The sequence below is a fragment of the Bufo bufo genome, chromosome 1 (genome assembly GCF_905171765.1).
Source record: "Bufo bufo chromosome 1, aBufBuf1.1, whole genome shotgun sequence".
Taxonomy (NCBI): Eukaryota; Metazoa; Chordata; class Amphibia; order Anura; family Bufonidae; genus Bufo; species Bufo bufo.
Genome location: NC_053389.1, coordinates 737,669,228 through 737,696,763, shown reverse-complemented (window position 1 = coordinate 737,696,763; position 27,536 = coordinate 737,669,228). Strand labels below are relative to the sequence as shown.

General features: G+C 48.4%; 1 protein-coding gene across 6 annotated transcripts in view; it reads left to right on the top strand.

Annotated features, from left to right (window-relative positions):
• The window catches only part of LOC120986083 (NACHT, LRR and PYD domains-containing protein 12-like), a 285,272-nt gene that overhangs the window by 113,504 nt on the left and 144,232 nt on the right, over nucleotides 1-27,536 (top strand). For 5 of the 6 annotated variants that reach the window (XM_040414416.1, XM_040414412.1, XM_040414413.1 and 2 more), the window contains 2 exons: nucleotides 16,472-16,642; nucleotides 26,979-27,149. In XM_040414416.1, coding sequence (XP_040270350.1) covers nucleotides 16,472-16,642; nucleotides 26,979-27,149 — 342 coding nt within the window. The remainder of the gene's footprint in view (nucleotides 1-16,471; nucleotides 16,643-26,978; nucleotides 27,150-27,536) is intronic. The other variant, XM_040414414.1, reaches the window with a different exon arrangement.

Here is a 27,536-nt window from a genome sequence, read left to right as displayed (position 1 = left end):
CACACCCCTCCACGTACTGACTGATGGTTTGGCCCCATTCAACTTCTGGGTCTCCAAATTGTCCACGTGGCCAGAGCTAGCCTTTTATGCCTTGGAGGTGCTGGCCTAAAGGTGTATTTAGCACGGCAGGGGGCGTCATTACAGACAAACGCAGCCGCCTATCCACAGGCAATGTGGACAAGCTGACGTTCATAAAAATTAACCAGGCATGGATCCCACAGGACCTGTCCATCCCTTGTGCAGATTAGACATTTATAACTACCTCCCCTTAACAATATATTCTTGTACTCCAGGGCACTTCATTCAATCCTCTTTTTTAAATTTTACCATTATATTGCGGGGCAACCCAAAGTTGAATGAACCTCTCCTCTGTCTGGGTGCCGGGGCCTAAATATCTGACAGTGGCCTGTTCCAGTGGTGGGTGACATGAAGCCTGATTCTTTGATATGACATGAAGCCTGATTCTCTGCTTTGGGACCTCTCTCCTCTGTCTGGGTGCCGGGGCCTAAATATCTGACAATGGCCTGTTCCAGTGGTGGGTGACGTGAAGCCTGATTTTCTGCTATGACCTGAAGCCTGATTCTCTGCAATGGGACCTTTCTCCTCTGTCTGGGTGCCGGGGCCTAAATATCTGACAGTGGCCTGTTCCAGAGGTGGGTGACATGAAGCCTGATTCTCTGCTATGACAAAAAAGCCTGATTCTCTGCTATGGGACCTCTCTCCTCTGTCTGGGTGCCGGGGCCTAAATATCTGACAGTGGCCTGTTCCAGTGGTGGGTGACATGAAGCCTGATTCTCTGTAATGGGACCTCTCTCCTCTGTCTGGGTGCCGGGGCCTAAATATCTGACAATGGCCTGTTCCAGTGGTGGGTGACGTGAAGCCTGATTCTCTGCTATGACATGAAGCCTGATTCTCTGCTATGACATGAAGCCTGATTCTCTGCTATGGGACCTCTCTCCTCTGTCTGGGTGCCGGGGCCTAAATATCTGACAATGGCCTGTTCCAGTGGTGGGTGACGTGAAGCCTGATTCTCTGCTATGACATGAAGCCTGATTCTCTGCTATGACATGAAGCCTGATTCTCTGCTATAGGACCTCTCTCCTCTGTCTGGGTGCCGGGGCCTAAATATCTGACAATGGCCTGTTCCAGTGGTGGGTGACGTGAAGCCTGATTCTCTGCTATGACATGAAGCCTGATTCTCTGCAATGGGACCTCTCTCCTCTGTCTGGGTGCCAGGGCCTAAATATCTGACAATGGCCTGTTCCAGTGGTGGATGACGTGAAGCCTGATTCTCTGCTATGACATGAAGCCTGATTCTCTGCTATGACATGAAGCCTGATTCTCTGCAATGGGACCTCTCTCCTAGGTCTGGGTGCCGGGGCCTAAATATCTGACAGTGGCCTGTTCCAGTGGTGGGTGACATGAAGCCTGATTCTCTGCAATGGGACCTCTCTCCTCTGTCTTGGTGCCGGGGCCTAAATATCTGACAATGGCCTGTTCCAGTGGTGGGTGACGTGAAGCCTGATTCTCTGCTATGACATGAAGCCTGATTCTCTGCTATGACATGAAGCCTGATTCTCTGCAATAGGACCTCTCTCCTCTGTCTGGGTGCCGGTGCCTAAATATCTGACAATGGCCTGTTCCAGTGGTGGGTGACGTGAAGCCTGATTCTCTGCTATGACATGAAGCCTGATTCTCTGCTATGGGACCTCTCTCCTCTGTCTGGGTGCCGGGGCCTAAATATCTGACAATGGCCTGTTCCAGTGGTGGGTGACGTGAAGCCTGATTCTCTGCTATGACATGAAGCCTGATTCTCTGCTATGACATGAAGCCTGATTCTCTGCTATGAGACCTCTCTCCTCTGTCTGGGTGCCGGGGCCTAAATATCTGACAATGGCCTGTTCCAGTGGTGGGTGACGTGAAGCCTGATTTTCTGCTATGACATGAAGCCTGATTCTCTGCAATAGGACCTCTCTCCTCTGTCTGGGTGCCGGGGCCTAAATATCTGACAATGGCCTGTTCCAGTGGTGGGTGACGTGAAGCCTGATTCTCTGCTATGACATGAAGCCTGATTCTCTGCTATGACATGAAGCCTGATTCTCTGCTATGAGACCTCTCTCCTCTGTCTGGGTGCCGGGGCCTAAATATCTGACAATGGCCTGTTCCAGTGGTGGGTGACGTGAAGCCTGATTCTCTGCTATGACATGAAGCCTGATTCTCTGCTATGACATGAAGCCTGATTCTCTGCTATGAGACCTCTCTCCTCTGTCTGGGTGCCAGGGCCTAAATATCTGATAATGGCCTGTTCCAGTGGTGGATGACGTGAAGCCTGATTCTCTGCTATGACATGAAGCCTGATTCTCTGCTATGACATGAAGCCTGATTCTCTGCAATGGGACCTCTCTCCTCTGTCTGGGTGCCGGGGCCTAAATATCTGACAGTGGCCTGTTCCAGTGGTGGGTGACATGAAGCCTGATTCTCTGCAATGGGACCTCTCTCCTCTGTCTTGGTGCTGGGGCCTAAATATCTGACAATGGCCTGTTCCAGTGGTGGGTGACATGAAGCCTGATTCTCTGCAATAGGACCTCTCTCCTCTGTCTGGGTGCCGGGGCCTAAATATCTGACAGTGGCCTGTTCCAGTGGTGGGTGACATGAAGCCTGATTCTCTGCAATAGGACCTCTCTCCTCTGTCTGGGTGCCGGGGCCTAAATATCTGACAATGGCCTGTTCCAGTGGTGGGTGACGTGAAGCCTGATTCTCTGCTATGACATGAAGCCTGATTCTCTGCTATGACATGAAGCCTGATTCTCTGCAATAGGACCTCTCTCCTCTGTCTGGGTGCCGGGGCCTAAATATCTGACAATGGCCTGTTCCAGTGGTGGGTGACGTGAAGCCTGATTCTCTGCTATGACATGAAGCCTGGTTCTCTGCAATAGGACCTCTCTCCTCTGTCTGGGTGCCGGGGCCTAAATATCTGACAGTGGCCTGTTCCAGTGGTGGGTGACATGAAGCCTGATTCTCTGCAATGGGACCTCTCTCCTCTGTCTGGGTGCCGGGGCCTAAATATCTGACAGTGGCCTGTTCCAGTGGTGGGTGACATGAAGCCTGATTCTCTGCAATGGGAACTCTTTTTTATTCGAAAAATACAAAACTTTACAGACAAGAAAACAAACAGAACAGCTTCTCAGCTGGCCCAGCCTCACTCATATTCACATTCATACCAATACCCTATAAAAACTATATACAAACTATATACAAAAGCTAAAAAAGAAAAGAAACTTACTTAGCCAGTTCAGCTGTAAAACCCAAAGTAAAAACTTGACTACTCGTCAATAGAACTAAATTATTATTATTTTTTTTCCATCACCAAATTTATTATATATATATATATATATATATATATATAATTTTGTTTTTATAAATTACCTTCTTACTAATATAACACATAAAGCAAAACAAACCTTTTTACCTCTTTACCTCCCTAATCTAGCCCTAACCCCCACTACCTACTCCATCACCCTTCACCCATCACCCAAGGCTGACCTCCGCCTCACGTCTTTCTCGTGTCCGCATAGTCCGAGGCCAGCCCTACCTCCACCACCTACATCTAGCCCCTCGCCCCATGTCCTCCCATGTCCGCATAGTCCAGGGCCAGATGCAGGCCTCCCACTTCAAAACACACATAAAACACATAAAAGCACAAATAAAAGACCCCTTCCCTCACCCACCCAACCTAACTAGCCCCAACTCATTCTATCCTAATAAACAACATAAACAACATAACTATTTAACACACACTGCAAAATATTCTAATAAACAACATAAACAACATAACTATTTAACACACACTGCAAAATATTCTAATAAGCAGAACTATCTGAAGGCCCAAGCTCGGTCTCTGTAAGCCTTTCTTCAAAGCTCAACATCCCACAAAACAAAAATCTACGGTGAAAGCATCAGCCCACCACTTTCTGCTGCGTTGAAACTAAGCACCATGCATTACCTTCTTACTAATATAACACATAAAGCAAAACAAACCTTTTTATCTCTTTACCTCCCTAATCTAGCCCTAACCCCCACTACCTACTCCATCACCCTTCACCCATCACCCAAGGCTGACCTCCGTCTCACGTCTTTCTCGTGTCCGCATAGTCCGAGGCCAGCCCTACCTCCACCACCTACATCTAGCCCCTCGCCCCATGTCCTCCCATGTCCGCATAGTCCAGGGCCAGATGCAGGCCTCCCACTTCAAAACACACATAAAACACATAAAAGCACAAATAAAAGACCCCTTCCCTCACCCACCCAACCTAACTAGCCCCAACTCATTCTATCCTAATAAACAACATAAACAACATAACTATTTAACACACACTGCAAAATATTCTAATAAACAGAACTATCTGAAGGCCCAAGCTCGGTCTCTGTAAGCCTTTCTTCAAAGCTCAACATCCCACAAAACAAAAATCTACGGTGAAAGCATCAGCCCACCACTTTCTGCTGCGTTGAAACTAAGCACCGTGCATTGCACGTGTAGAACCTAACCACTATACTGACTAAAAAACATGTGCACAGGTCCCTTCTACCAATGTCTCTGAGCACTCCATAAGCCCACTCCACGTAGGAGAGGCTGGCTAGCCTAGGCCAGCCAATGGAAGCTCCCACCCGTTGATATACCTCTGTATTAAAGGGACACTGAAGCAGGAAGTGATCCATACTTTCCAGTATGGAGCCACACTCCTCCCGGGGACAACCCCTTTCATCAGAGTTCCTGTACTTCAAGTTGTCCCTCACATACAGCCTCCCGTGAAAGCAGCGCCAAGCCAAGTCTCAAAACTTCAAGGGGATCCTTGCAGAATTTAGCAACTGTAACCCCTTGTCTAGATCCCGGCTTGGGCAGACCCTGAGGGCCAGGGGCTTCTGGAAGTGGGACAACAAGACCCTCTCGTCAAGGGACCTCCTTGACAGAGTCCTGATCTCCCTCACCCCCAAACCCCACCGGCGGATCACCTTCAGAATCGGGGTGACGTAAGTCGGAAGATATCCGTGAGGCGTACGTAAGTCCTTCACTTGCCCTCCTGTCTCCCATTCCTGGAAGAAAGGCCGAAACCACCCCCGGCAGGAGCTACCCACGGAGAAGCCCTCTCCATCCAGAGGTTTTCCAGATTCGCTTTAACAAAGGTGTTTACAAGAAACACCACGGGCTTGACCATAGATAACCCCCCCTAGTCTCCTCGTGCGGTAAGTCACTTCTCTCTTGATCAGGTTCAGTCTATTCCCCCATAAGAGCTGGAAGAACAGACTATAAATCCGAGTCCAGAGAGGCTCTGGCAAGATACACACGCTACCCAAATAGATAAGCAAAGGGAGTAAGTAGGCCTTGATCAGGTTTACCCTTTCCCTGAGGGTCAAAGACCAACCCTTCCACTGGTCGACCTTCTGAGCAGCAATTTTAAGCCTGTCGTCCCAATTTTGAGTGGGATAATCCCCATGGCCAAAATGGATGCCTAGGACTTTGGCTGACGACTTGGGCCCTGGGAGGGTGTCCGGGAGATCAAAAACTGGATCACCCCCTCCCAGCCAGAGACTCTCACACTTATCCCGATTGATCATGGACCCGGATGCCTCCGAGTAGCGATCCACTTCAGACATCACGTACTCCGCCTCCCCTCTCGAGGATACGAAAATGGTGACATCGTCAGCGTACGCTGCTACCCTCAGAGTGGCTTCCGGCGCCGCCCGATCCATCCCGACTCCCGCCAATGGTCCACGTTCGATCCGCCTAAGAAAGGGATCAATCGCGAACACGTATAAAAGCGGGCTCAAAGGACAACCCTAGCGGACGCCAGAACCAACCACAAAAGAGCAGCCAGACCAACCGTTCACAAGCGGGAAACTCTCTGCCCCTGCATACAAGATCTTTAACCAATCGACAAACCCCCCCGGCAGGCCATACTTCAGAAGGACCGACCAGAGGTACTCATGGTTCACCCGATCAAACGCCTTTGCTTGATCTAAGGACAGCATGTACCCCCTCCAGTAGCCTGCTCTACTCTGCTCCACTGCCTCTCGGACACCAAGTACAGCACTAAAAGTGCTGCGGCCTAGAACCGAGCAATGCTGAGCCACCGAAAGGAGTTGGGGTGCAAATTTTACCAGCCTATTAAAAAGTATCTTGGCCAGAATCTTTCTGTCCGTATTAAGAAGTGCTATGGGACGCCAGTTCTCAATACGGCTCGGATCTTTACCCTTTGAGGATCAGAGCTGACCTCCTCATTGACCGAGGCAGAGTGCCCGAGGATAAACACTCATTGAATACCTCAGTCAAGAGGGGACATAAAGAGTCCTTAAAGGTCTTATAAAACTCGGATGTTAAGCCATCCGGGCCTGGCGACTTCTTCAGAGCTAACCCTTCCACCGCCAGGATCACTTCCTCCTTCCTGATCTTTTCTACTAAACCGTCAAAAGAGAGGTGAGCTCCTGACTCAGGGGTGACCCCAGCCAGGAAAGCCGACATCCTGTCCCGATCCAGATCCCTCCTCCCCAAGAGGCACGAGTAAAAGGATCTAACGATTTCCAGGATCCCTGATCTGGACCTGCTCAGAGATCCCGTACTATCGACCAGTCCTGTTATTAACTTACTGTTCACTGACATCTTACAATTTCTGTAGGGGTCGGGCGAGCGGTACCTCCTGAAGTCCCTCTCAAAAACTAAAGATGTGTGCCTATCATACTGGCACCTCTTGAGCAAAGATTTCACCCTGGAGATATCCTCGCGGCTACCACCAGTCGAGACCAGATGCTCGAGTTTCCTCCTCAGACCCTGATACAGGCGGTACCTGTCCAGGGACCTGAGGCTCGAGAGCCGGCGGAAGAACTTTGCAGCCCGATCTTTAAATATCTCTCACCACTCTGACTTAGTATCACAGAGATCCAGTAAAGGTACCTGACTCTGAAGGAAGTCCTCAAAGGATTGTCTCACCTCTGCTTCCTCCAAGACACCTGAATTCAGCTTCCAATAACCTCTTCCCATTTGGGGGGATTCTGAAATATTCAGGGAAAACATAATCAAACAGTGATCGGAGAATTCCACCTCCACAACCCTTAAGGGCGAAAAGGTAGCCTCCTCCTTCAAATAAAACCTATCTATTCTAGACCTGATCTGACTACCTCTATAGAAAGTGAAACCCCCGTGGCCTGGGGTATGCCTAATGTGGACATCCTCCAGACGAGCCTCACTAGCTACTCTATTCAGAAAAATACTATCATAAGTCAGCCGGTTTCTGGTGCCTCCCCTGTCTTGGGGCCTTGTGACAGTATTAAAGTCCCCACCAAAAACCACCTGTCGACTTGTAAAAAGGAAAGGCTTAATCCTCATAAAGAGACATTTCCTGTCCCACCTGGACTGGGGCCCGTAGATATTGATCAGGCGCAGTTCTTGTCCCCTCATGAGGATATCCAAGATCAAACACCTCCCCATTTCTAATTCAATTACTCGTCGGAATTCTACCGGTGCGGTAAAAAGGACCGCCACTCCGCTATACGGATCAGCCGCAAGAGACCAGTAGGAGGGCCCTGGTCTCCACTCCCTCTTGGCTTTATGAATCACTGCCAAATCTGGCAGCCTGGTCTCTTGCAAAAACAAAATGTCAGCTTCAACACGGCTGAGAAAATCGAAGGCTGTAAAACGAGCCGCATCCGACTTAATGCTGGCGACATTAATGGTCGCCAGAGTCAGCAGAGCGGGTACTGCCATAAAGAGTAGTTAAATCAGACGGCCTTCTTCCCATCCTTCTCCCCCCTCCCGGGGCTGCCTTCTAGAGCAGCACGACCTCTCTTGAGGGAGATAGTGGTATCCATCTCTGCCACCACACCTCCCTCTGCACACCACTCCTGGCTTTCTCAGTCTCAGGGCCTGGTTTTGCCACCCCTTCTGAGGACCTTGCATCCCCACCAGAGGGTGGTGCGGGGCCCCCTGAAGGCTCTCCCTCCTTCGCCCCCGGCCCCTCACCTTTAACCCCCTCCTCAGCAGAGTAGGCAGAGGTCTCATCCAAGATGAGGTACCGGTTGGAGAGCTCCAGAGGGGAGCCGGTTACACCTTCCTTGGCAACTTTGGTCGGGCTAGATCTTTTTTTAGTACGCCGTTTCCGTCTACTTTGGGACTCTGCCCCACTACCCTCTGCAGAACTTTCATAGTGCGAGGACAGAGTCTCTTCGGCCCAATCCAGTCTCTCAATCTCCTCCTCCAGCTCGCTGCCCCCTAGGGTCTCGGATTCAGGAGGGGCAGTCGTTTGGGAAGGAGCGGCATCACCCCAGGACGGGGATCTTCCCCTTCCCTCTCCGCCTGACGCCTCTGCCGGGACGAGTTGTTCCGGTTCCTCACTGACCCCTTAATTCCACTGCCTTTGCCAGTACCCGCCTCAGCCGAAGGGACCTCCCGGCCCGCTCCTGCATGAGCTCGGGCCGCATTGGCCTCAGAGAGAGGACAGCGACTGAAGGGGTGCCCAAGCTCCCCACACAGGTTGCATCTAATCTCCTCACAAGATGCAGCTAGATGATCTGTCCCCCCACACAACGCGCACTTCTGCACTTGGCAGCTGGCGCTGAAGTGTGTGGGGCTGCCGCACTTGTGACAGAGCTTAGGCTGCCCCCTGTAGAAAACCAAGATCCTATCTCGGCCGATAAAGGCAGATGATGGAATGTAGGAAACTGTACTGCCCAGACGCCTAAGCTTGATATTAAATGTCCAGGCACCCGACCAAATGCCAAACTCGTCCAGGTTTTTAGCTGGTATTCCCTGGACCTCTCCGTACCTACCCAGCCAGGTCATGATGTCAATACAAGAAAGCGACTCGTTATGGGTCAGCACGGTCACTCTCTTGACCTCACTCTGGCGGGTTATCGCTTTTGCAATGAAACCACGCCAATGTTCTTCACCAGCTCATATCCGGACCAGAAGAGCTCAAGCCCCTCCGGCCGGACAAAGCTGATGTCAAACTCCTTGGAGCCAAAAGGATGGATCAAGGCAAAGATGTCGGTTGCCTTAAAACCCATCCCAAGCAGGAGCTCCACTACCCTCTTTCTAGTAGGGCAAGCTTCATCGCTACTCCACTTGAGACAGACCACATTCCGTCTGGCTCCAGGGCCGGTTGTGGGTGAAGACCAGGTGGTCTCGCCCCCGTTCTGTTCTCGGAAGGCCCGAACGCCATGTCTGTTGAACCAGAATGAACATTCCACCTTCTTCCCCTCTACGTAAAAGGAGCTCTCCCCCTTTTTGAGGGCCTCCAGCAGTCGCCGCTGCAAGTCACCATTACCAGATCCTGAGAGCGAGGAAGCCAAGAAAGTCAGCCCCTCCCCCCTACAGCCGCAGCCACACTGACATAACTTCTGCCAGGCGCCACGGACGCAGGAGGGGCAGCAGAACCGGCTCCCCCCCCCTACCAGTCACAAATGTCGCTCCGGATCCCCCCGAGGGGGCCACACAGGGGGGGCCCGCCACTTTTCCAGCAGCAGGACTAACCCCTGCATCCACCCCCCCAACAGGACCCGGAACAATCCCTGAACTTTCACCTGCCCTCAAATACACAGCTGGGCCAGCTGGGGCAATGATATTAACATTTTTCTTTTTATGCACATCCGCCTCCGTGGTCCCTACCACCACATCCTCGGCTTCCACATCCACATCCACATCCTTTGCAACTTTTTTTGCTTTAATGTCCTCACTTGGCTGGAGCAGGTGCCCTGTGGCACTACTGCTCCCAGCCATGCCAGCCCTGCACAAAGTAGCAGCCACGGCTGCAGGAGCCCCGCCCCTCCCATCCCTGCCCATGGACACGCCCCCAGGCTCTCCCAGGGGCATGCCTGCAGACTCCCCCACCGCCCAGGCCCCGCTCTCCCCCGCCGCCGGCAAAATGACAGCAGCAGGGGAAAGAGCAAAGAGCGCATGAGCAGCAGAAGAGGCAGGGGCAGAGAAGGAAGCCGCAGGACCCCCGGCACCCGCCACCCCGCACATGGTGACGGATGCATGAACCCCGCCCCCCCGCCCACACACACGCCTCCAGGTACATCCAGAGGCGCGACCGCAGATGTCCCCCCCCACCCTGGCCCCGCCCCCCTCCACCGCCGATGCACTAACACAGGCGGAGGGGGCGGCGGGAGACACAGGCGCACGGGGCCCAACGGGGGCAGAGGAAGCAAGGACCACACCACCATCCAAGGCAGGAGGGGTGGCGACAAAATCGTCACACCGCCGCACCCCCACCAGACATTTATCCAACATCCCGGTGGAGGCAGCGGCGGTGGGCGGGGCCAAGCCGAATGCAGCCACGCCCCCCCTCCTTTTGCTATCGGCACCAGCTTGTGCGGCTTTTCAGCCACTCCCATCTTGCCGCCCCTGCTACTGCAAACAGGGTCGGCGTTCGGCGCCATCTTTTTCTCACAGACCAAATTACATTTCGCTACATTCTCTCTATTCTCCCCACTCCCACGCTCTGGTTCCACTGTAGAAACCAGGCTAGTGGGGAAAATGGGGTTAGCCCCCTGAGCCGACTTTGCAGCCGGCCCAGAGGGCAGTGGATAGGACACATACACCCAGTTCACTTCTTTGTTTTTCTCTGCCTCTTTTTGTTTCTTTCTCTTTTTCGCAGGCTCATCTTCCAACGATTCATCCCCGAAAACAAGTCCGTCAACATGAGCCCGGGGGGACTCAAGGTAACGTATCTGTTCCATCAACTGTCCCCCTATCCCACTGCTTTCTTCCTCATCTGAGCTAGTGGGGGGGAGACGGACCTGCTCGGGCCGGATCCCAAAATCCGCCGGCCCCGCAGACTGTCCCCCCAGGCTCACTATGGTATCCTCCTCATCTGAGGAAACTTTTTTTTGGTTCATCTCTGCGAACCTCTTTTCGTTTTTCAACTTTTCCTCAAATGGGCCACTATGTCTCAAGATGTCAGCCCTTTTATTCTCCATTTCACTTATCTCGACCTTCAGGGCCCTTACTCTTGCCGCTATTTCAGGCCTCTTCACTTTAGAGGCCCTGTCCGCTTTTTGTCTTTCCTCCTTTATATCATGCTGGAGTTTGTTTAAGGTCTTACCAGCCTCTTCGTACTCCCGGAGGTGGGCTGCAATACGGGAGCTATACTGGACCACCGACTCCCTGGGCCTCATAGTACCCCAGTCGGCCTCCACCAAACCCGACCCACCTCCAGGAGCACCCCGCATACCTTTAGGAGGGTTATCGTCCACCCTCCTGGACTTGCCGGCGATGTTCACGGCTTCGCCCCTGGGGGCCACAGGGGACACTTCCACATGACCCCTGCTTGATCTTCTGACCCCCGGAGCGGAAGATGGAGCAGAGGCCGGTAGTTCACCTCCCCTACTCCCCGCCGGCCTACCCCGGGAAGCAGGATCCTGGGCCTTGCCTGAGCGCATAGCCCAGGCCCTTACCAGCTCCCTAGGGAGAGGCAGGGCCTGGGCTGGGGAGAAAGGTGGAAAACCTCCCCACAAGCCTGGTCCCTCCCAGGGGATTAAGGTGATGAAAAATCTCCCTGGGGCCTTAACGAGGTGGAAGTTTCCAGGAGCTGCTGCACACACAACTTTCCACCTCAGCTGCAGGAAACAGACACGCCCATGCCTGATTCTCTTCTATGGGACCTCTCTCCTCTGTCTGGGTGCCGGGGCCTTAATATCTGACAATGGCCTGTTCCAGTGGTGGGTGACGTGAAGCCTGATTCTCTGCTATGACATGAAGCCTGATTCTCTGCAATGGGACCTCTCTCCTCTGTCTGGGTGCCGGGGCCTAAATATCTGACAATGGCCTGTTCCAGTGGTGGGTGACGTGAAGCCTGATTCTCTGTTATGACATGAAGCCTGATTCTCTGCTATGACATGAAGCCTGATTCTCTGCTATGGGACCTCTCTCCTCTGTCTGGGTGCCGGGGCCTAAATATCTGACAATGGTCTGTTCCAGTGGTGGGTGACGTGAAGCCTGATTCTCTGCTAAGACATGAAGCCTGATTCTCTGCAATGGGACCTCTCTCCTCTGTCTGGGTGCCGGGGCCTAAATATCTGACAGTGGCCTGTTCCAGTGGTGGGTGACATGAAGCCTGATTCTCTGCAATGGGACCTCTCTCCTCTGTCTTGGTGCCGGGGCCTAAATATCTGACAATGGCCTGTTCCAGTGGTGGGTGACGTGAAGCCTGATTCTCTGCTATGACATGAAGCCTGATTCTCTGCAATGGGACCTCTCTCCTCTGTCTGGGTGCCGGGGCCTAAATATCTGACAATGGCCTGTTCCAGTGGTGGGTGACGTGAAGCCTGATTCTCTTCTATGACATGAAACCTGATTCTCTGCAATGGGACCTCTCTCCTCTGTCTTGGTGCCGGGGCCTAAATATCTGACAATGGCCTGTTCCAGTGGTGGGTGACGTGAAGCCTGATTCTCTGCTATGACATGAAGACTGATTCTCTGCTATGACATGAAGCCTGATTCTCTGCTATGGGACCTCTCTCCTCTGTCTGGGTGCCGGGGCTTAAATATCTGACAATGGCCTGTTCCAGTGGTGGGTGACGTGAAGCCTGATTCTCTGCTATGACATGAAGCCTGATTCTCTGCTATGACATGAAGCCTGATTCTCTGCTATGGGACCTCTCTGCTCTGTCTGGGTGCCGGGGCCTAAATATCTGACAATGGCCTGTTCCAGTGGTGGGTGACGTGAAGCCTGATTCTCTGCTATGACATGAAGCCTGATTCTCTGCTATGACCTGAAGCCTGATTCTCTGCTATGGGACCTCTCTCCTCTGTCTGGGTGCCGGGGCTTAAATATCTGACAATGGCCTGTTCCAGTGGTGGGTGACGTGAAGCCTGATTCTCTGCTATGACATGAAGCCTGATTCTCTGCTATGACATGAAGCCTGATTCTCTGCAATGGGACCTCTCTCCTCTGTCTGGGTGCCGGGGCCTAAATATCTGACAGTGGCCTGTTCCAGTGGTGGGTGACATGAAGCCTGATTCTCTGCAATGGGACCTCTCTCCTCTGTCTTGGTGCCGGGGCCTAAATATCTGACAATGGCCTGTTCCAGTGGTGGGTGACGTGAAGCCTGATTCTCTGCTATGACATGAAGCCTGATTCTCTGCTATGACATGAAGCCTGATTCTCTGCTATGACATGAAGCCTGATTCTCTGCTATGGGACCTTTCTCCTCTGTCTGGGTGCCGGGGCCTAAATATCTGACAATGGCCTGTTCCAGTGGTGGGTGACGTGAAGCCTGATTCTCTGCTATGGGACCTCTCTCCTCTGTCTGGATGCCGGGCCTAAATATCTGACAATGGCCTGTTCCAGTGGTGGGTGACGTGAAGCCTGATTCTCTGCTATGACATGAAGCCTGATTCTCTGCAATGGGACCTCTCTCCTCTGTCTTGGTGCCGGGGCCTAAATATCTGACAGTGGCCTGTTCCAGTGGTGGGTGACATGAAGCCTGATTCTCTGCTATGGGACCTCTCTCCAATTGATATTGGTTAATTTTTATTTATTTTATTTTTAATTTTTATTCATTTCCCTATCCACATTTGTTTGTAGGGGATTTGCCTACATTTTGCTGCCTTTTGCAGCCCTCTAGCCCTTTCCTGGGCTGTTTTACAGCCTTTTTAGTGCCGAATAGTTCGGGTCCCCATTGACCTCAATGGGGTTCGGGGCGAAGTTCGGGTCGAGTTCGGATCCCGAACCCGAACATTTTCGGGAAGGTCGGCCGAACTTCTCGAACCCGAACATCCAGGTGTTCGCTCAACTCTAATTATATACCAATTGTCCACAGAATTGATAGAGAGGGCAGATTCGTCTTCTTGCATTGTCGCTTGAATGGTAATATTTGCATAGTGGCATTTTTCTATGTTCCTCAACCTTTTTCTATGTCTGTTATGTCAGACCTGGCGCACTTTATTGGCTCTAGAGCAAGGTGCTCCCGCTCCATCCTGTCCCTAGATGCTGAGAAGGCGTTTGACAGGGTGGAGTAGGAATACCTCTGGAAAGCAATGCATAGGATGAATCTGGGCCAACACTTTATTAAATGGGTCCAGATTTTATATAATCATCCCAAAGCTAGAATAAACATTAATGGAGTATGGTCTGAGCAAATAGAGTCGTATAGAGGAACAAGACAGGGATGCCCTCTTTCCCCTTTATTGTTTGCTCTATTTATAGAACCGCTGGCAGCTAGAATTAGATCGGATGAGGGGATCAAGGGCTTCGGTATGAAGGGTACCTCCGACAAGATAAGTATGTACGCAGACGATATACTGATCTTTTTGGAGAACCCAGCATCTCAGCTGTTTTATCTCATGGAATTAATAAATAAGTTTAGTGATATTTCGGGATATAAAATCAACTGGGCCAAATCAGTACTGTTACCGCTTGATCAGGGAACCCTACCGAATTTAGTTGGAATTAGGGTATTAAAACCTACGGATCTTTTGAATATCTGGGGATTAAGCTGCGTGCAAGTATCCTAGATTTTACGAAATTAAATATCTCTCCTTTGCTGACTAGATGCAGAAGTAAAATAAGTGTATGGCAGAAGCTATCGATAGGACAGGAGGATAGAATTGCATTAATGGTGTTGCTTCCCCAGATTTTGTATATTTTGGCGGCCTGTCCAGTTTGGATAGAGGATTGTTTCTTCACCCATCTGGAACGGCTGCTGAACGATTTAATCTGGGGAAGAAAAAGGGTAAAATTAAAACAGAAATATCTTTGGTTAGCGGAAGAGGATGGAGGGTTATCGGTCCCTTTTTTTTCAGGGATATTATTTAGCTTCTCAAGTCCAGTGGTAAAAATCTGGGGGAAACAATATAAAAGAATACCTAGAAAGGGGCTTTAACGGCCCAAAATATAATATATTTACCATTTTGGAGACGGGATTTATCAAAAATAAAGTGCCCAATATGTCAAATGGTTGATTTGGCTTGGGGAAAAATAAAAAAAAAATATTAGGAATTTTGAACACTTCACATTTTTCACCTTTGTGGTGTAATAGCAATATGAGAGCATTCCAATCAATTGCAGAATATAAATATTGGGAAAATTATGGTATTATTTATGTATCACATTTAGTTAAGAATGGGGAAATAAGAGCACTAAAAGAGTTATGTCCTGGAATAAATTTAGATTTAATGAATCGGTTTAGGTATCATCAATTAAAGCACGCGTTTGAAGCTACACAAAACAGGGAATATTTTATTATAACAAAACGATTTTTGTCACAAACGCACGACTACTAGGGTCACTATTGCTCAAGTATTTAGGTTAATAAGGAAGGGGTTGGGCAAAATAATAAAGTTTAATAGTGAGGAAAAATGGACAAAGGATATAGGACTAAACACATTAGATTGGGGGAACATATATAAAAATGTAAAAAGGGCAACGATCTCTAGCAACTTTAGGATAATCTACTTTAATATTATCCATAGAATATATATGACTCCAGTATTACTAAGTAGGATTTATAAAGAACGAAAATCAAACTGCTGGAAATGTGGAGAAGAGGCTGCTGATTATATGCATATGATATGGAGTTGTCCAAAGGTGCAATCCTATTGGAGAGAGGTTTTTGGTCTCCTAAGTGCAGAGTCTTTGATACCCCTCCCATTAAAACCGGAAGTGGCTGTCTTGGGTAGTATCCCAGTATTAATCAGGGAAAAAAAGAAAAAAAGGGCCTGGATAAGAGGTCTTATGGTGGCAAGAGTTATTATCGCAAGAGAGTGGGGCTCCAAAACAGCACCCAATATTATCGAGTGGAAAAATCTACTTGTAAAGATCGAGAAGTTTGAGGAATATGCAATGAGTAGCTCAATTGGTCGCTGACGGGTGGTGCCGCTGCCTGGGCAGGGGTGGGGTGGCGGGGGAGGAGGGAAAGAGAGAAGAAAATAATGTATACCCCTTGGAGGGGACCGTGTAAGGTGCCCGCCGAGATAACCATCATGGGGGGGGGGGTTTCTTTAAGATGGGGAATAAGATAATCTAAATTGACAATGGGAGATCTGAGCAAAGGCAATGTGGAATCTGGTGGGGAACTTGGTTATTCCCTGAAATAGAACAGTCTATTCATCATTTTTTATATCTTTTTTGTTTATAGTGAGTTATAATATAATATTTGTGACTGCCTTGGCAGATTGTGTATTGATGAATTTAAATTTTGTATTGATGAACTCAGATTTTTGTATTGTCAAACCTCATCTTAATTTTGTATTATGAAAGGAATTAATAAAAATAAAACATTTATAAAAAAAAAAAAAAGTATAGCTGCCACCATTCCTGACATCCACCACACACAAGAGGCAACTTCCAGTGATGACATTTATGGATTTTACTAACAGCCGGGGACATTTTCTCTCCACAGATACAATCTACAGATTTTATACTAACGCTCTGTGGACGCCTCACCCACATCTCATCTTCTTATTCTTTTATTCTTACAGTTTGGCTGATAATGAACTACCAGACACTTCCTGCATCCAGTTGGCATCTGTAATAAGAAATAACCCGTCCCTGAAGACACTTGACCTGTCTGGTAACCGTCTGTCTGGTCCTCACTTCAGTGACTTGATGGAGGCTCTGTCCAGTCCGGCCTGCAGGATAGAGGAATTACAGTGAGTATAAGAGATGTGTACAGGACTGAGACATGTGGGGCACAAGTTATACATGGATTTTATTCAATTTTTATGCTCCGCACCAGTGTTATGTCTATGAGATAAACTGCTGACTAGGTTTGTCACGATACCAAAATTTTGATTAGATTTCGATACCATAAAAAAGTATTGCGATACTCTATACCATTCGAAACCATGCAAAAAAAATAAAACGCAAAAAAGCCGCGTGCATTCCGCATTTTATGGAACGTCCGGCCCATAATAGAACAGTCCTATCCTATTCTTTGGGGGGACAAAATGACTAAAAATGGCGAATCGTAAGTTTTTGATATTTTTTTTTCCTGTTACGGCGTTTCCTGCATAGGAGATATTTTTTAATAGTTTGCACTTTTTCGGGGGCAATATGTAATATGTTTATTTTTTATAGTTTATAAATTTTATATGTAATATTGTGAAGGGGTGATTTCAACTTAATATTTTGTTTTTTTTGTGTGTTTTTTTTCCTCCTTATTATTTAATAACTATTAGCCCCCTTAGGGCTAGAACCCTTGTCCTATTCCTCCTGATAGAGATCTATTACAGTGAATAGGATCTCACACTCTCCCTGCTGCTCTGGGCTTTGTGTACACGGCAGCAGGGAGCCTACCATGGAGGGCTTCAGTATCGTCCTGGCTGCCATGGTAACCGATCTGAGCCCCGCGTTTACACTGCTGGGGCTCCGATCGGAACTGCCACTGCCACCAACGAAGAGGAGGGTAAGTGATCCTGTGGTCACTGCATCCAATGAATATAACAATGAGGGGGGGGGGGACGCCTGTGGCCACTGCACCACCAATGATCCTAATACTGGGGGGACAGCGCACTGCACCACCAATGGTTATAATTTATAATACGGGGGAGGAGGGGGCGCACTGTGGTACAAATGAATGTAATTAACACATTAATTCAAGTGTAGGCAGCGGGTTCCGGCGGCAGTATCACATACCCGGCCTCAATAACAGGGCGTGCGATCTGCCGAACCGTGGCAATTAACCCCTTAGGTGCCACACCTGAGGGGTTAATTTCCGCGGTTCAGCAGATCGCATGCCCTGTTATTGAGGCCAGGTATATGATATTGCCGCCGGCACCCACTGCCTACACTTGAATTAATGTGTTAATTACATTCATTGATGGCACAGTGGGCACAGCCCCTCCCCTCATCCTCAGCACAATGATCTTATTGGTGGCAGCGGCAGCCGCGTCACAGGGGGAAGGGGTGGAGAGGGTCACTCCTTCTCCACTGTGCTCCTGAGTAGAACATGGTGCGCACTGAGAGCAGGGAGTGCCATGTTCTCTAACTGATAACAGCGCAGTCTAGTATCGGTAAATAGTAAGACCCGGTGTCGTATAGATCCGGGTCTAAAAGTATTGATTGGGTATCGATACTTCCATACCCGGTGCAACTCTATTCCTGTCACTGCTCTGTGGTGTCCGGCCACGCTTTTTCTTCTGCTAGGTTATTTTTAAGTATTTGTGTGCGACGCACACAGTTCTGGTACACACACAGCTCTGCTTTACACACACAGCACTGCCATACTCACATACAGCTCTGGTATACACACAGCACTGCCATACTCGAATACAGCCTGCTACACCCATACAGGTCTGTTACATACATACTGTTCTGCTATACCCATACAGCCAGGGGCGTACATAGAAATTACTGGGCCCTATGGCAAGAATCTGAATTGGGCCCTCTTGTGAGTGACCCATAGCACCCCTTAGGGTACGTGCACCTCTGCCGCAGAGGTTACAGCAGAAGCCTCAGTTGCAGATTCTGTCAAAAACAAAGGGCAAAATAATGCTCCATGCTGGATCTCGACTGACCCCATTATTGTGAATAAGATCCGGCAGGTGCCGGCAGTGTTTGGCATATGCTGGATCTGGCGATTCTGGTATGCCGCTGGTGGCTGGAACAGAATACCAAAATCTGATCACAAGTGACGAAGCTCGACGAAGCACAAATAGCGCGAAACGGCCGTCGCTGTTTGGTGCGTGTACTTTGTTCATCTGCCCCATGCCGCAAGCACTTGGAATCTGATTTAACCGAATAAAGCATCAAGTCTGAACATCACACTGGTGAGCGCCGCTTGTTGTTTTCTCCTCTGAACTTGTGCATATTCGCCCGTGCTTCTCTCCAGCTGTGCACCACCGTGAGTGGGATACATCAGGAGGCTATTGGGATTGAGGTCCTCAGATTGCTGCATTTGAATGTTCACAGCTGTGCCGCCTTGTTATCTCTGCCGTTAAGCTGATTTAATCCAGTCACAACTGATGTTTCTCTGACTGCTGCAGAACCTACTAATACACACCTCAGCTGCTGCAATACCTCCTAATACACACCTCAGCTGCTGCAGAACCTCCTAATACACACCTCAGCCGCTCCATAACCTCCTAATACACACCTCAGCCACTGTAGAACCTCCTAATACACACCTCAGCTGCTGCAGAACCTCCTAATATACACCTCAGCTGCTGCATAACCTCCTAATACACACCTCAGCCACTGTAGAACCTCCTAATGCACACCTCAGCCGCTGCATAACCTCCTAATACACACCTCAGCCACTGTAGAACCTCCTAATACACACCTCAGCTGCTGCAGAACCTCCTAATACACACCTCAGCTGCTGCAGAACCTCCTAATACACACCTCAGCTGCTGCATAACCTCCTAATACACACCTCAGCCGCTGCAGAACCTCCTAATACACACCACAGCCGCTGCAGAACCTCCTAATACACACCTCAGCCGCTGCAGAACCTCCTAATACACACCTAAGCTGCTGCAGAACCTCCTAATACACACTTCAGCTGCTGCAGAACCTCATATTACACACCTCAGCTGCTGCAGAACCTCCTAATGGAGAACATATAAGGCTTTAATCACATCTGTGCTGGGGTCTCATTCACAGAACAGGTCATAAATGCTGGACACAATTTTATAGCCTGGCAGATGGAACCAATCAGATCTCATAATAGTTAGTGAGATCCGTCAGGTGTTGTAGTCCACGAAGCACCAGATCCGGAACTACGGCGATTTTCGTTGTTGTGCTCCTATGACGGCAGAACAGCGAACATCACCAGCACAGATGTGAACAAAGCCTAACACCTCAGAAGTCTCATAATCACCAGATTGTTATTATTGGAAATTAGGGGGCAACACAGGGAGAGGTAAAAGTGGGGGGAACTACAACTCCCAGCATGTGCGGGCTGCTGTTATTGGATACAAGTGGATATTAGAGAGTATAAGGCCGGGTTCACATCACTGTTTAGTTTTCCGTATTTCTGATCCGTCAGACGAACAGAAAAATAAAGGAGAAAACAGATCCTGTATTTCAAGCATCAGTTCTGCACATTCCGCATCCAATTGAGTCTGAGATCCGTTATTATAGATGGAAGAAAGCCCTGCACACAAAACTGAAAATTAAACGGTGATGTGAAACCAAAGAGAACTACAGCTCCCAGCATGTCCAGATTATTGTAGGGCATCATCCAGTTTTACTAGGTGAGAGCTTTAAAAGGAAATAACTATAACCCCCAGTATGGCCAGACTTATCTTGGGGCATCAGTATACATTACAGAGAGGAGCGAACTATAACTCCCAGCATTACCAGACTGTACTAGAGAAAAAATTTAAATGACATGGAGAGGAATATAAGAGGACAGAACTACAACTCCCAGCATTACCAGACTGTACTAGGGCATACGTTTAAACTACATGGAGAGCAGTGGCGTACCTCCAATAGAGGCAGACCACGCAGCTGCTATGGGGCCCCTGGGGGAAGGGGGCCCGCAGTTGAGAATAGGCCCCACCCACTAATTACACTGATATAGCGATTACCTATTAAAGGGGTATTCCCATATCAGACAATGGGGGCATATCACTAGGATATGCCCCCATTGTCTGATAGGTGTGGGTCCCACCTCTGGGACCCGGAACTACAACGAGAACGGAGCGGGGAGAGCTGTGGCTGGAGGACCCCGGATTTCCTGGGGTCCGTCCACCATCAAGCGCTGCTCCCATAGAAGTGAATGGGAGCGCACCACGCATGCGCAGCCCATGCTCCCATTCATTTCTATGGGGCAGACAGCAATAGCCAAGCCAGCGCTCGGCTATTTTCGGTGGCCCCATAGAAATGAATGGAGGGCGGCTGCGCATGCGTAGTGCGCCCTCCGTTCATTTCCCGGCTCCGTTCTCATTGTAGGTGCAGATCCCAGAGGTGGGACCCGCACCTATCAGACAATGGGGGCATATCCTAGCGGTATGCCCCCATTGTCTGAGATGGGAAAAGCCCTTTAAAATAGAATGTAAGAAGTGGACAAGGACCTTTGGTGATGTCATCAACCATGTGACCAGTGCAAGAATCCAAGATGTCTAAAGGACCATTGGTGATGTCATCAACCATGTGACCAGTGCAGAGCCCTGGTGAAAGACCTATGGGATGCTTCTATGTTGTGCCTGGAGGAGAGGTTAGTGGTGTCCTGGGATAACCCGTATAACGTGCTATAAAAGCTGGGAGTTGTAGTTCTGTCCTACTATATCCCTCTCCATGTAATTTCAATGAATGCCCTAGTACAGTCTGGTAATGCTGCGAGTTGTAGTTCTCTCCTCTTATACCACCTCTCTGTAATGTATACTAATGCACCATCATAAGTCTGGCCATACTGGGGGTTATACTTATTTCCTTTTAAGGGTCCATTCACACGTCCATAGTGTATTGCGGATCAGCAATACACCCGGCCGCCCCCCCCCATAGAACTGCCTATTCTTGTCCGCTATTGCGGACAAGAATAGGATATGTTCTATTTTTTTCCGGAGCCACGGACTGGAAGTTCGGGGTCGCACTCCGGAAACGCGGATGCGGACAGCGCACTGTGTGCTGTCCACATCCATTCCTGCCCCATAGAGAAATAATAAAAGGGTCCGCACCCGTTTTCGGATAATTGCAGAACGGATGCGGACACATTCTACAGACGTCTGAATGGACCCTAAAGCTCTCACCTAGTAAAACTGGATGATGCCCTATAATAATCTGGACATGCTGGGAGTTGTAGTTCTCTCTTTGGTTTCACATCACCGTTTAGTTTTCCGTTTTGCGTGCAGGGCTTTTTTCCATCTAAAATAACAGATCTCAGACTCAATTACATAGTAACATAGTACATAAGGCCGAAAAAATACATTTGTCCATCCAGTTCGGCCTGTTATCCTGCAAGTTGATCCAGAGGAAGGCAAAAAAAAACAACTGTAAGGTAGAAGCCAATTTTGGATACGGAATGTGCAGCACTGATACTTAAAATACAGGTTCTGTTTTTTCCTTTTATTTTTCTGTTCGTTTGACGGATCAGAAGTACAGAATACTAAATAGTGATGTGAACCTGACCTTATACTCTCTAATATCCACTTATATCCAATAACAGCAGCCTGCACATGCTGGGAGTTGTAGTTCTCCCCACTTTTACCTCTCCCTGTTGTCGGGTATATAAAGCAAATGTTTTATATGTAAATAAATAAAAATTAACGGATAAAAATAAAAATTGTTCAAACGATATTGACCCGCGAGATGGACATAAACATCTCAAAAAGAGTTCAATCGAGAACCTGATTATTTTGTGAAATCAGTAAAACAGGGTACAAGCGTCTATGCAAAAATATAAATGGTTTATTATACAATAGTTTAAAATACAATCAAAAATTAATCAACGTAAATTTCAATAATATACAATGATATGCAGTACCCATAATTCACCACTATATGGTGCCAACAAAACACTACTCAACCAACACAAGAATATTATGCAATACGGCTTTAAAATTGTGAGAGATATACAATCAATGGATTATGCGAAAAACTCAATCAAGAAAATGACAGATACAAGCCCTTGCTCTGCCCAAATTAATGACAAATCTCAGATATGGGTTAGTATTGCACCAAAACTTATAAATTATTGGCTTGATATCAAACTAGGGAATATAAGGATTCCCAACAGAGAGTTTCTCCACTATTATCCCCTTTATTCAGTTATATGCATCGTAACTGAAATCAGAGAAAACATTGATGTAGCAACTAACGTTACACGTCCGCAAATGAGCGGGTATCTGGCTAAGTATCAAACCAATTAATTTAGATCAATACTACATAAAACAAAAATATACATTACCCAAGGGTCAAGTGATGTGCAGAGTCTTGGGGCAGTCAGCTCTCAAGAGTTTTTCCGATAATCCAAATCTTTCTCCAGAGATCTCCCTTTCTTTCTTTCTTTGTTTTTTCTTTCTGTCCTTTTTTTTTCTTTTTTGTATCTGGTTTCTTAACCCAAAACTTATCAGATGAACACACCCTCCTTGTTTGGAACTTTCCAATCATTGTTGGACGGGCGTGTGCATTGATAAGGAGCGTGACGTCATAATACTACCCAGAATGCACTTTTGCTACTGGTGTAGTATTAACTGCTCATATCTAGGTGGCACTGTTGTTTAAGCTATAAGCATCATACCATTAAGGGTTAATTCATACATGCCTGATATTTTTAATACTACACACCTCTGACATCTGGAGGCCTTGTCTTAGAGCCGAGGGACAAACTTTGTTACATGAATGTATACTTTGAGGAACATCTAGACAATTCTCACATTGTGGAATTCATGTTCATATAAGAAATTCAATGAAGCCTCTAAATCTGCAGGTGCGGTGTATCTTCTAACTGTCTAAATGTATAATATATTGTTACAATAACACTAGCTTTTTGAACGGCACAGTAATCTTCCCATGGACTTACTTCAGCCTACATGAAAATCCATACAAAATAGTGAATATAAATCAACATTGCTCTTAAAGGCAATGAATACCCATTATAATTAGAATAAGTAGATATAACTGTTTACACTTATGAAAAGGCACAACACTGTGTTGCCCCCTAATTTCCAATAATAACAATCTGGTGATGGAGACTTCTGAGGTGTTAGGCTTTGTTCACATCTGTGCTGGTGACGTTCGATGTTCTTCGCACAACAACGAAAATCGCCGTAGTTCCGGATCTGACGCTTCATGGACGACAACACCTGACAGATCCCACTGACTATGATGAGATCTGATGGGTTTCCAGGCTATAAAATTGTGTCCAGCATTTATGACCTGATCTGCAAATGAGGCCCCAACACAGATGTGATCAAAGCCTTACATGTTCTCTAGCATCAGATTAGGAGGTTGTGCAGCAGCTGAGGTGTGTATTAGGAGGTTCTGCAGCAGTCAGAGAAACATCAGTTGTGATTGGATTAAATCCTACTGTTTTCTGTGTCTGCACTTTGTAAAATGTCCCTGTCCTGTTCCTCTACCAGTACGTGTCTCACTGTGAGCTGACTGACCAGTCCGGACCTGACCTGATCCAGCAGCGTCACCAGCTCGGTGAAGATCTGCCTCAGGCCCTGACTGCGCTCAGCATTGGGGAGTGGATGAAGCAGCAGCAGGCAAAAGTCCATGGGGGAAGCATGGCACACTATATAAAGTAGCACCAGCGATCACAGTCCATGGGGAAGGGTGACACACCATCTAAAAAGTAGCAGCAGCCGGCACAGTCCATGGGGGAAGGATGGCACTATATAAAGTAGCAGCAGTAGTCACAGTCCATGGGGAAGGCTGACACACCATATAAGAAGTAGCAGCAGCAGGCACAGTTCATGGGGGAACGATGGCACTATATAAGAAGTAGCAGCAGCGGGCACAGTTCATCAGGTAAGGCTAGGTAATCACTTGCGATCAGATTTGGGTATTCTGTTCCAGTCACCAGCAGCATACCAGAATCGCCAGATCCAGCATATGCCAAAAACTGCCGGCACCTGCCGGATCCCATTCACAATAATGGGGTCAGTTGAGATCCAGCATGCAGCATTATTTTGACCTTTGTTTTTGACAGAATCTGCAACTGAGGCTTCTGCTGTAACCTCTGCGGCAGATGTGCACGTACCCTAAGGGGTGCTATGGGCCACTCACAAGAGGGCCCAATTCAGATTCTTGCCAAGGGGCCCAGTGATTTCTATGTACGCCCCTGATGGAGAAGGATATAATAGGACAGAACTACAACTCCCAGCTTTTATAGCACGTTACCCCAGGACACCACTAACCTCTCCGCCAGGCACAAGACAGAAGCTCCGTCCCCCCACAGAAACATCCTGTAGGTTTTTCACCAGGGCTCTGCACTGGTCACATGGTTGACATCACCAAAGGTCCTTCTCCACTTCTGGTAGTAGCTATTAAAGTGTAAATAGTTAGTTCTCCACTATGGGCCCCGTTCCCCCTGGGGCCCCATAGCAGCTGCGTGGTCTGCCTCTATTGGAGGTACGTCACTGCATACAGCTCTGCTACACACATACAGTTGTGTTAGACATACAGCTTTGCTACACACATACAGCTCCTTTCAGTACAGTGTAGGACCTGCCTCCACCATGCGCTGAACGGACGGTTCTCCTGCCTGCCGGCTCTCTCACTGATCAGGCAGATCTGTATGAGCGCTCTGCCTGATCACTAATGAAGCAGTCAGGGGTCTGGCCATGCTGGATCTCCCCGACTGCTGTTTATAAGAGACTTTTAGCAAGATTTTTACTTACTAAAAGGGCATTTAGTATAATGATCCCCATTGACCCTCCATTTAGTATAATGACCACCAGAGCCCCTATTTAATATAATGGCCCCCAGTGCCCCCTCCATACAGTATAACCACCAGTGGGGGGCGACTGGGGGTCATTATTCTGAATTTAGGGCCACTGTGGGGTCATTATACTGTGAGGGCCCTTTACATAGTATAATGACCCCCAGTGTCCCCCATTTAGTATAATGATCCCCAGTGACCCTCCATTCAGTATAATGACCCCCAGAGCCCCCTCCATACAGTATTCCCCCCAGTGTGGGGGCTACTGGGGGTCATTATTCTGAATGGGGGCAACTGGAGGTTATTATTCTGAATGGAGGGCCACTGGGGGTCATTATACAGTGGGGGGGGGGGGGGGTTGGGGGGTCATTATACTGTGTGAAGGGCCACTAGTGGTGATTATACTGTATAGGGGCCACTGGGGGTCATTATACCGTGGTGGAGCCACAGGGGGATATGTAAATGTAAAAAATATGCCTCAAGGGGGCCCACTGGGATTTATCGCCCAAGGGCCCACATGAACTTTGAACCGGCCCTGTGTACATGAGCCCTTACCGCCATAGAGCGCTCATCTCTGCCTGTGCTACATTACAGCTGTATGGCGGTATTATTACTGATGTACGGCTGTAATTTACTCAGAATGGAGACGATTACTGCTCGTTATCAATAAGTAATAATCAATACCAGCAGAATCCAGAGAAACCCTGAATGTAGTGTAATGTCTACTAATAATCCATCCCCCAAAAAACTGACTGAGCGAGGGCAGAGCCACAGGTGTCCTGTAGTAATGTGAGGAGGATAGCGGGGGCCACAGGGGCCACAATAGATGGTGGAGGAAGGTGAATGGAGTCCACAAGGACCCCAATAGATGGTGGAGGAAGGAAACTGAGGGCCATAATAGATAGTGGAGGAAATAGAATAGGGGCCACAATAGATTGTGGAGGAAGGAGAATGGGGGCCACAATAGATGGTGGAGGAAGGAGAATGGAGGACACAGGGGCTACAGACTAAGGGCCACAATAGATGGTGGACGAAGGAGAATGGAGGCCACAGGGACCACAATAGACGATGGAGGAAGGAGAATGGAGGCCACAGGGGCTACAGCCTGAGGGCCACAATAGATGGTGGAGGAAGGAGACTGGTTGGCCACAATAGATGGTGGAGGAAGGAGAATAAGGCCACAGGGACCACAATAGATGTGGAGGAAGGAGAATATAGGTCACAGGGACCACAATAGATGGTGGAGGAAGGATAATGGAGGCCACAGAGACCGCAATAGATAGTGGAAGGAGAATGGAGGCCACATACTGAGAGCCACAATAGATGGAGGAAGGAGAGCTCTCAGCAGCTGATGACGCTGGCACAAGTTCCTCCAGCTTTATGACTCTTGTACATTCATGTGCTGCCATCATCACTGATTTATGACATGCCATAAAGTGAGGACACTCCTCAGGGGTTCTGGATTTCTAGGACATGGACATATATAGCTGCCGCCATTCCTGACATCCACCACACACAAGAGGCGGCTTCTTGTGATGACATTTATGGATTTTACTAACAGCTGGGGACATTTTCTCTCCACAGTCACAATCTACAGATTTTATACTAACGCTCTGTGGACGCCTCATCCACATCTCATCTTCTTATTCTTACAGTTTGGGTTATAATGATCTACCAGACACTTCCTGCATCCAGTTGGCATCTGGAATAAGGAATAACCAGTCCCTGAAGATACTTGTCCTGTCTGGTAACAGTCTGTCTGGTCCTCACTTCAGTGACTTGATGGAGGCTCTGTCCAGTCCGGCCTGCAGGATAGAGGAATTACGGTGAGTATAAGAGATGTGTACAGGACTGAGACATGTGGGGCACAAGTTATACATGAATTCTATTCTATTTTATGCTCCGCAACATTGTTATGTCTATAAGATAAACTGCTGACTAGGGTTGTCACGATACAAAAATTTTGATTCAATTTCGATACCATAAAAAAGTATTGCGATACTCTATACCATTCGATACCATGCAAAAAAGCAGCGTGCATTCCGCATTTTTTGGAACGTCCGGCCCATAATAGAACAGTCCTATCCTATTTTTTAGGGGAACAAGGTGACTTTTTTTTCTGTTACGGCGTTTACTGCATAGGAGATATTTTTTTATATTTTAACCACCTCAGGACCGCCGTACGCAGGATTGCGTCTTTGCGGCGGTCCTGT